The 10,927-nt window shown below is 40.9% G+C and overlaps 1 protein-coding gene across 1 annotated transcript in view; it reads right to left on the bottom strand.

Annotated features, from left to right (window-relative positions):
* Nucleotides 1-651: 651 nt before the first annotated feature.
* ZFPM2 (zinc finger protein, FOG family member 2) overlaps nucleotides 652-10,927 on the bottom strand; it is a 524,508-nt gene continuing 514,232 nt past the window's right edge. Inside the window, exons 7-8 of the mRNA XM_088844752.1 lie at nucleotides 7,190-7,414; nucleotides 652-4,154 (exon numbers count right to left, since the gene is read on the bottom strand). Of these exons, the coding sequence (XP_088700878.1) occupies nucleotides 1,663-4,154; nucleotides 7,190-7,414 (2,717 nt within the window). The 3' untranslated portion in view covers nucleotides 652-1,662. The remainder of the gene's footprint in view (nucleotides 4,155-7,189; nucleotides 7,415-10,927) is intronic.

Below are 10,927 nucleotides of genomic sequence, written 5' to 3'. Positions count from 1 at the left end.
CAGTGCCATCTTGCCTCCTGAATCACATCTCAGCATCTCTGGATGGCCCGTTAGATCCGCCATAATCTAACCAATATTATCTGCTCTTCCTTCCCCCTCAACATGCAAACTCTTGGAGTGAATAAATGAGAGGGATGAAAACTAGGGTCTTTTACAAACTGCCAGCATGAAACCCAGGCATGTTTACTCATCAGAGTCACTTTACCATACCACTTTGCTGCTGCTCAAAATACAAACCTCTCTCTCTGGCAAACTCCATCTAAAAGTTGGGTGCATGTGGCCAACTTTGGTGCCAATGCTTCTGGTAGATTTAGTAAGCCTTTCAGACGTTTTATGAAATCAGTCTTTTTCTGTGCTACAGTTGGTAGGGGGTGGGGGGGTGGAGGGGTAGAGAACTCAAAGACAGTGCTTCTTATATATGTTTATAATGAAGAACTTTTCTAGGTCCACAGCCTGGAGTCTCCAGTTCATTTCAATATAATAAGCTATACTAACTAGGTGCATAAAAAGGACAACCTCTCCCTTTACTGGTTTGTCATCATGTTACTACATTTATCCTGTACTGTTTTGAAACTACTCATGTTACAAAGAACAGGTATATAGGGTTTCCCTTGTATTTTAAAGAAAAAAAGTATGCCAAACTTCTCCAACAATCTGGAATTTTATTCCATTCATATACATGCATAGTAACAACATTTGTTGAGAAATTATTTCTATCAGAAGTAGAACATTATCTTTGTGATCACCAGGTGCAGTATTGCTACTCTTATATTTAAATAGATCTTATATATGAATTAAATTCATACTTGCAGCATTGAGTTTAGGGTTTCGATTTAGACTGTGCCTTTCAAAAGATAAAACCGATTAATACTACTTCATTACTTACAATACTGCTTCCAGTAATTTTGTTCATTCTTATAAAGTATTGCATTTAACAGCAAAGGTTTAAAAATTGAGACAGAGCTGCATCAGCGAAAGAAAATACAAGTACTATACAAGAAAAAAATCGCCATCTTCATTTAACATACATGTTTAAGATTAAGAAAATGGACGGAAACGTACGGCTACATACAAATGCAAAGCCTAGTGACTAAGAGACTGTATCTGCTAAAATATAAAGTGCAAACGGAGCCTGATTATCCAAGAATTGAAATCTTAAGGCGAACTTATAGCACGTGTATTTAGAACATCTTTGCAAGTTATATTTTAGCATATACATATATCTGCAACAGCATATAAGAAGAAATCAAGATACACAAGTGCTTTGGAAGCTATTTCTAAAATGCTTTTCTGTATTGTTTGTGACTATTTTCTTCAAAAGCTACTTACAGTGCAAACCATATGTGCTACACAATAACTATACAATAACATTACAAATGACTTTAATATAAAGTTTTTAAATAAAAAATAACATAACCACAGCTATGAATACTGCTGGTAAAATAAATTAATTTTTTTTTTGGAAAATGGCACCAATAATACACTTTACTAATGGACTGTAATGAAATTACACCTTAAGTCTTCAACTCAGCCATAATGAATTATCTCCTGATCGCCCGGATGTAATTCAAACAGCTTTTTTTTAAATTTTCTCTGTACTGGGTAGAACAACATACTAAACACTGGTACCAAAGGTGACTGATGTCCATTGATTTAGTGATTTCATTTGACGTGTTCCGCGGCATGTGATGAGCAATAAAACTTTTTGTGAGTTATAAAGTTTGAGAGGTTGTTGAACTGGATGTCACAGAGCCGGCAGTATTTCCCACTGGTGGGCGCCTGGGTGGAGCCGTTCACACTTTTTGCTATACTAGACAACTGGTCCTCTGCGGAAGGAACGCCTGGGGAGACGTTCTCGTTCGTGGCTAAGGGGTTCTCGGAGACCCAGGAGGGAGACTTGTGGCCGTCTTCACGCTGAGGGTTCTGGGCAATGTTCTCTTGCTGGGGGTTGGCGGCAGGGCGCTCTTCTTGCTTCAGTCCACCGTTCACGATGACCATGCCTCGATTTTTGGGCAACAAGGGTAGAGAATCTTTCTTCGGCACAGCGCACCCATTGGAAGAAGCCTGGCTTTTGGGAGATTCATTTTCCGCGTTTGTGCTTTGCTCCACGTCAGCATTATGGATGACCAGAGAACCGGAAATGTAATCACTTGGCTTGATTCCATAGTACGGAGAAAGCTGGTCGGCTCCTTTCGCCTTCTTTATTGCTCCCGGGTACAGGCATTGGGGAAGAAACAAATGTTTGTTTTCTTCTTTTGTCGCGATGAGCTGAGCGGCTTCGCTGAAGACTTTCAGGCCCTGCAGCGTCGCTAAGTGGGATGAGAATAAGTTTCCATTGGGGGAGGGCTGCTTCAGATTGCCATTTTTCTCACATTTTATGATGCTTCTTTCATAGCTGACATCGGGGCTGTTTCGTTCGCTTTCTGGATTCGGAAACACTTTGCTGTCGAGCGGGGTCAGGTCGTTCCGCTGATGGGCGGTGACCGGGCAGAAATTTTGCTTGTGGGCCAGGTAGTTTTCCACCTTGTTGAAACTGATCTTGCACACGGTGCACTCATGATAGTCCAGCAGCCTTTTGGGAGACGCGGTCGTCCGCTCGGACTGGGATAAACACTTTTTGCTGAGATCGATGGGGACGTCCATCTCCAGGCAGGAGACGCTGGAATGAGCAGTGTCACATTTAGAAACCGGGACACACTTGTTCATGGCCAGGGAGGTTTCCAAGTGCTTTGAGACAATTCCGGGAAAGAGATCGCATCTTGGGTGGTAGCACTCGCCCAGCCCTTCCGTGGCTTCTTGGGTGGAGGTACAGGGATTGCTGAGGTTGGCTACGTCGAGAAAGCGCTGCTGGACTAGCTGGGGCCTTTGATCCTGTTCCGGCAGACACATCTCGTACATCTTCCTGCGCTTGCGCGTGCGCATGGTTCTCTGCATGGCAGGCACTTTGTTGGAAGCCGACCTCTTGAGCGGAGGGTCGTGGCGCGTCGCACAATAATACTGTTTGTGGACCATGTAGGTTTCGTGCCGGCTGAAAGTAATGTTGCAAGCTTCACAGGTAGTCTTATTTGGGTCACTTTCCCCATCCACTAAGGGGACGCTGGGGTTTTTGACATCAACAGGTTTCCCATTAATTTTATCATCATTGCTATTGGGGGTGGAGAGCTTCTTAGCTTGCGTGGAAAAGTCCTTGTCGTGGCCCTTCCCGTTTGGCCCAATTAAATCTAAAACGGCGGAAGAATTCATGCAGGGAGTTTGAAGAAGTGGATTCTCGGGATCTGCAGAGTGAGCGACTGGATTGAGAAGATTGATGGAGGGCTGACCCGTGTTGGGACTCACAGCCTCCTGCATCTTTTCTGAAACCCCAGGGAACTCGGGGGACTTGGCCATCTGCTGCCATCGGCTGCTGCAGTAATGTTTTTTGTGCACTAGATAATTATCCAAGTTATTGAAGGTTATGTTGCACTCAAAACAGGTAGCCCCCTTGGGCATCAAGGGGCTGTAAATGACAGGAGGGTAGCTACTACTGCCGTGCCTCAGTCGCCGGTGTACCAGTTCAGACATCTTGGCTAAGATCTCTGAAGCTTGAGGGACCATTGTGATATCTTGGGGAAAAGCAAACTGAGATAGAAAGGGTCCCATGGGGAAAGAAGGCCCAATATTAGGCTGAACTGGAGATGAGGCGAGTCTTGGACTAGAGGGCTCAGACTTTATTTTCGTGTAAGAAAAGCTTTGTTTATTGGTTGTAGGCTGAATTTCGGGTCTCTGGTTAGTGAGAAAGAGCTGAGTCTTTTTCTCACACTTGTCCAGCTCCGTGTCAGAGCTCGCATCTTTAGTCTGCATGGCCTTTTGGCTCTGGGGGAGTTCGCTTCTGGTCAGCAAGTCTGTGGCTGGCTGTAAGCTGTCTTCGGTTCCACTTGGAGAGTGTTCCATGTCACTTTCTCGGGGCAGTTTGCTGCCAGGGACATGGAGCTCCTGGTGCTGCAATAACTCCCTCTGAGTCTGGAAGCCAAAGTGGCAGTGATTGCATCGGAAGGCAGCTTGAGTGAGATGGGAGAACAGGTGTTGGTGAAAGTTGATCACAGAATCAGCAGTGTAGCTACAGACGGTGCATTTTAGACTAGCACCAGGGGGGAGGAATTCTTCCATTTTCACTCCTGGAGAAACATACAAAATCAGAATACTGAGAACCACACATTTTGGTTTGCTGGTGATATGAACCATTACTAATGACCTCATGTCTTCAACACAGCAGAAATGAACTGAAATCTTACAGAATCTCATTTGTGACATTAACTTTTTTCCTATGATTCCTTTCACCTTATGTGATAATAATAAACTGTAGTTAATACTTTCCAAAGCACTTTCATGAGTATTATCACATTGTAGTGGTATGGGCATTGCTGTTTTAATTTTACAGGTCAGAAAACAAATTCAAGGAGGCTAAAGGAATTGATTATGGTAATAAATCTAAATAATTATCTAATAAATTCAGTGATGAAGCCATGCCTAGACCTCAGATTTTATGATTTCTAATCCAATAAGCCTTCTTACCAAACCACTGTGCTCTACAGTAGGAAGAGGCAGGCATTTATTAGAGGTGATTTTGACAACCTGTATGCAAACTAAATAACTTAGTGCACTTAATGCGCTAGAATTAGGTCTTTATACAACAGAATCCAAATAGAAATCATTTTGTAAAGTAATTAATAGCATCCTAATTTATCTTTGGTACAAATTTAGAATTTCATGGTTTTGCTTGATATGGATTATCTTTATCCAGGGCTGATATTCAGCTGATATTTACTAGTATGTTCAACTATATTAGTATACTAATATAGTCATTTCGGACTGACATTTGTGCTGATTGATCATGGTCTGTTTCTGGTCAGTTATTAAATATTTTGAATATCACCACTGACGGGTGGGTAAGTCTCAATGCAATATTGTGATTTACAGGAAATGTATATTTGGTCACGCAGATGAGGAAAATCTATTTCTCCTATGTATCTGGTCTTTGGTTCCTGGCTTCTAAAACTGTTGGAATTTCTTGTGATAAATGTGTCTTTGTTATGTTAATGAGGTGACTTTTGTAAAGCCCTCAGGTTATCTGAGGATGGAGACTGGTTGCCAGAAGAACCAACCCTGTGAGTAAAGGGTTGGAATTTACACTGCCTTCCACTTCTGGGAAGAAGAGCTGGAGATTAAGTTCAATTGCCAATGGCCAATAACTTTATCAATCATGCCTATGTAATGAAGCCTCCTTGCGCATTCCCAAACCTAGCCCTATTCATCTCATTCATCTGGCTGTTCCTGAGTTATATCCTTTTAAAATAAACTGGTAATCTAGTGAGTTAATGTGTTATCTGAGTTCTGTGAATCACTCTAGCAAATCAATCAAACCAAGGGGGTGCTGTGGCAATCTCTGATTTACAGCTAGTTGGTCAGGAGCACAGTAGACTGGTCTGAATTGGGATGAGAGTGAGGAGGGTCACTCTTGCAGAACTGACCCCTTAATCTGTGGAATTTAATGCTACCTCTTGGTAGTGTCAGAACTGAGTGGAGTTGAACTGCAGGACACCCAGCTGGTGTCTAAAGAATTACTTGGGGCGGGGAGGAGAACGGGGGAACCACTCCCCTATGAATTGGAATTGGGAGCTAGATAGTTTTATTCACTAAGGTCTACTCCTGTCCCATTTGTTGTCAAATGGTTAAGTCAGGCTTGCTTCCTCTTCTCTGCACTCTAGACTAAAATGAGAAATACCTTTTATATTCATAAAATGAAAATATGGCAACAACACCCAGTCCTATAGTGATAAAAGAGGACTTCTTTTATTTTTCTCCTTTTCTCCTTAGCTAATCCAGGACTCATTTTTCTATTGAGCTGGAAAAATCTCTCTATCTCTTATTTTTGTTTTGTGCATGACTTTACACTCACTGTGTGAGACAACCAACCTGTTTCTGCTTCCCCTGGTTTATCACCTACATAAAGACAGCTCATTTGTAGGGAAAAGGCAGAGAATGAGTAAAAAGAAAATGGCCTATTTTTATGGGTACAAAGACAAAAGCTTGCATAGTACTAGAGTATTGTAAGGTTGGAGTTAGTTTTTTTTTTTTTTAACTGAGCACCTATTTTAGTTTTTAATTATTCAACCCAAGCAGAAACAGCGAAGGATGTCACTCCGGGGTGTCTAATAAGTTTTGTATTCTAGGTACTGAAGAACTGTGATTCCCAAAACTTGGTTTGCCTTATCCAAGAATGTTCAAAGAAATATCTTAAATTAATGTAATTATGTACATTTGGTTCACTTCAATTATTTTTAAAATATAGGAATTAGAATATTGTGAGATGATACTGATGATAATGGGGCATACAATTCCAAAATAAATGGGAACAGTAAAAAAGAGGGAAATATGTATACATACAGCTGAGTAGACACACGACATTGTAAAGCATATATACTCCAATAAAAATTAATTTTAAAAAAATGGGAATAGTTGCCACCTTGCTGTTAAGGGAAGGCTTTACAAAAAGAAAGTTTGTTTTGCAGGCTAATTTTTCCTAAGAAGTTTTAAAACATAGCACTAAAAGTGTTTTTATGTTAAAAGTCAACTATGTTGTTATCAGGCACACTCTAGAAGTCAAGAACCTTTTGCAGATCCATATTTAAAAGTTAATTTCTCTCAAGTGGGAGTTTAATTGGATCTTTCAAAATAAAAGCTTCATTTCCATTCAGCCAATACTTTTTATGTAAAATATGTTAAAATACAAATCTTTTTATGTACCTACTATGTAGTCCCTGCTGTGTGGGAAACAGTGCATGGTAAGTTTGCAAAGATCACCTGGCACAGAAATGAATGAATATTGATAACAATATACAAAGGGTATTGTGATTTCTAACACTGATGCTATTTGACTTTAGTTGGAAAAAAACTATAGAGTGCTTTGGCCTGTAAGCTGAGCACTGTCAGTTATTAGAAAAGAATTCAGACCCAAGTCCTTTGAACAGAATATACTGACTGTACGTGACAAAAGGTAGTAACTATCTGGTTCAGCAAGTTTAATTTTGATTTTATAGGCAGAAGGAGACGTATGAATGTATGTATGAACAATATGTATGGACGTACATATGTATGTATGTAGAGAAAGAACAGGGTCTCCTGGAGCAGAAGAAACAAGAGGGGCACTTACCACTGTGTGAGTTCAGGTGCATTTCTAGAGCTCGGGCATTTGAAAAGCTCTTGGTGCACTGTGGGAAGGGACACAGGCTGGAAATCTGAGGAGCAGTGTCCTCATTTTCCTCTGACACTGGTGCAGCTTCTCTTTGCCTTCCACTGCAATAGTACATCAGATGGGCTTGCAGATTCCGCTCACTGCGATACCAGATGCCACAGGACTTGCAAGGGAATATATCCTCTGCAAGCAGAAACATAGGGACACGTTAGCTGCTGCCCACTTAGAGCCATTCATGGGTAAACAGCATTTGGTTCAGTTTTTTGAGTCTGCTCTCTGGTTCTGAATTAGGTAATCAGACAGTGGCTAGTGAAGTGTTGGTGTTGTTCCACAGTACAGGACTGAGCTTATAAAGGAATGTTACAGTCAATGCAATTTACTTTCCCACAGACTCTTTAGAAAGTGGGACTGTAGGAGACTCCCAACGTAAAGCCCAAGAGGTTGATCCTAAATTGTTTATATTGTATTTATGGTTTAGAAAAGTAGGCATTTAGAAAATAGCAGTATGAAATATTCTATCTGCTTGATTAAAAGGTAAAGGATCTAATAGCTGCTGCAGTGAAGTTAGCCTTGATGTCAACTCCTGACATCATTTATTCATTTAATAAATTAATTACAGAGTGCCTCCTAAGTGCCTGATTTATGCTGAGTTGGCTGTAAAACAAAATGAGAGACAAAACAGCTGTTCTTAAGGAGCTTAGATCACTTGGGGCTGGTTAACAGGTGGTTAGATCATTATATAAGAATGTGATGACTGCTCTGATGGAGGTATCTGAGGGGTGTTTCGGGACATGGAAAAGAGACACAAGTCTGGGGAGAGAACTGGAGGGAGAATGAGGTGAAAGAAGGATTTAGAAGGGAGATGATGACATGCTTTAGCTGCATTGTGAAGGATGAAATTAATCTAGTCAGGTGGAGAAGGGGATTGTATTCTTGTAGTCAAGGGATCATTCATGGGAGCCTACAAGGGACTGGGTGGAGGCTGAGAGGCTATTCTGTACTCTCAGGCAAAGGGCTGGGAGAGATGAGGCTGCAGAACGCAGGGACAGACTACCAAAGATCATGGAGGCTTTCATTTTGGGGGGACCTCACTGCATGTCATGAAGGATCTTAGTTCCCTGACCAGGGGTTGAATCTGTGCCCTTGGCAGGAGTCCTGACCACTGGACTGCCAGGGAATTCCCCACTGTAGGTCTTTTAAAATTCAGGTTTCTACCTCAATGAGTATAGAAAGTTATTGAATCATTTTAAATAATAGACTGACAGAACTGCTACGATATAATGCTAACTGTAGAGCAGAATTTGCAAGTAGCAACTTTGGAAGGAAGACTTATGACTTACGATAATTGAAGTAATCTAAGTGAACTATCTTACAGTTTAAATTGTAGTTAATAGCCATATAGTATTTGTTAGGTCATGCTATAATATGTATGATATGTATTTCTCACGGATTCATTCATGGAAAATTTCTGTGTGTGTTTTCACCCTCATTCATTAATAGGTAAAGAATGTGAGGTTGAGTACTTGCCATGATCATGTAAGTGGGTGAAATGAGATTGGAAAGCCCTGGTGTAAACACTCTTCCATAATACCTCAATGGCAAGAGGAACAGAGAGAAGAAAAATTATATTGAGGAAGTAGAACTGACTGGAAGTGATGACCACTAGAGTGGAGGGTAAGGTTTGTCCTTGGTGCCTAGGCTTCTTGTTAGCATGTGTGTGTTAAGTGATGGTTCATTCATCTCTACAGGGAATAGAAGACAGCTGGGTGATGAATTCAGGCTAGTGCATGTTATAGTGACCAAATCTGACGCTGTATTGTGCAAACTTGGCACTTTTGTAGTGAAAGGGGGCATGGATCAGAGGGGATGGCAGATAACCCTGTAAACTGGGACAAATCCAGGCACTCTGGGGTACATGGTCACATTAGATGTGTGCAAGTGGATATTTCTGTGAGAAAGAGAGATGAACATTGCAAAGATGGCAACAGAGGTCTGAAACTCGCCAGACACAGCTGGACTTGTGATTTATAAACTGTCAACGTATAGTGGGTGGTGGAAACCCATGATAGTGAAGGAGACAGCTCAAGAGATCCTGTTGAAGGCGATAAGGAGAAAATTAAGGACCAAATTCTAGTGAATAAGAAGTAAGGAACAGGTAGGTACAATACAGAATTTCCAAATACAATCTAACTACAAAATTATACCTGGCTACTGTTTATTATTTAACCCTTCCCACCCAAGTTACACTTTAGAGGGCCACAATATTTAATAAAGTGGCTATTTATGTAGGATGACTTTAACTGATTAACTAATTAAAGAATGAGAACAAAAGCCTGTATGCATCCATGTTGATTTATTTGAGATTAACAGTTTATCTTGCTACAGAAAGCAGAAAAAGTATAACCTCAAATATAATTAGAATGAACATTCATACATTGAAGCATCACAATAATATAAGGTACCCTAGGATACCTGGTGGGCTTCCCCAGTGACTCAGTGGTAAAGAATCCACTTGCACTGCCCAAGCCACAGGAGACACGGGTTCGATCCCTGAGTCAGGAAGATCCCCTGGAGGAAGGCATGGCAACCCACTCCAGTATTCTTGCCTAAAGAATCCCCATGGACAGAGGAGCCTGGTGGGCTCCAGTTCATAGGGTCGCAAAGAGTCAGACATGACTGAAGTGACTTAGTATGTATGTACAGGATACCTGGTAATAAAATCATTTGGTCTCAAATTCAAGTTATATCAAGTTCCTCACTATCCAAAGTAAAGGTCCAGTAAAGAAGATAACTACATTTACACTAAGGAAATCTAAAAATACTGACTTGGGTTGGGTGCACTGAATCCAGTGGTTAAATGCAGAATAATTCCAGAAACACATGAGAAGTTCTTTATTCTGGAGGATGCAGTTACAGCAAGAATATAATTTCTGTGGAACATTGTATATATAATATTGAGACATGGCTGTAGTCTCTAGAATTTTCTGCATCATTCAAAGTCTCAGGCAATTTCAAGGACATTTTTGACTCAAGGCAATATTTCACTTGCCTCCTGGCTTCAGATTCTGTTCTCTTCCTAAGATGTAACTGGTACTCATGTTTTCTCTCAGAGACAAATAAAAGCAGAGTGGACTCAAGAACTCAGATCTTGGGACTCCTGAATCATTGATTTTATGTCATATCAGGTGTCATTATGTGTTCAAGAAATACAAACTAAGTTCAAAAGTCCTTTTAACAAAATATATTACAAATACAGATTTTCCAGGGCATATTTTAAAATTTTGCATATGAAGTACTCTAAGAAGTATTTTTCTTTCTCTTTTTAATTTTTGATATTAGATGGTGTCTTGATTTATCTAGCCTACATTTCCCCTTCATTAGTATATCTAATCCAGAGAAGGCAATGGCAACCCACCCAGTACTCTTGCCTGGAAAATCCCATGGATGGAGGAGCCTGGTAGTCTGCAGTCCATGGGGTCGCGAAGAGTCAAACACTATTGAGTGACTTCACTTTCATGCACTGGAGAAGGAAATGGCAAGCCACTCCAGTATTCTTGCCTGGAGAATCCCAGGGATGGGGTGCCTGGTGGGTTGCCGTCTATGGGGTCACACAGAGTCGAACACGACTGAAGTGACTTAGCAGCAGCAGCAGCAGCAGCAGTGGTATATCTAATCAAATTTGATTTTGTTTCCTTT

The sequence above is a fragment of the Moschus berezovskii genome, chromosome 16 (genome assembly GCF_049115385.1).
Source record: "Moschus berezovskii isolate FMDL1 chromosome 16, NW_MosBer_1.0, whole genome shotgun sequence".
NCBI classification, from domain to species: domain Eukaryota; kingdom Metazoa; phylum Chordata; class Mammalia; order Artiodactyla; family Moschidae; genus Moschus; species Moschus berezovskii.
Note: the sequence above shows the minus strand (reverse complement) of the source record. Positions and strands in the feature narration are given on the sequence as shown.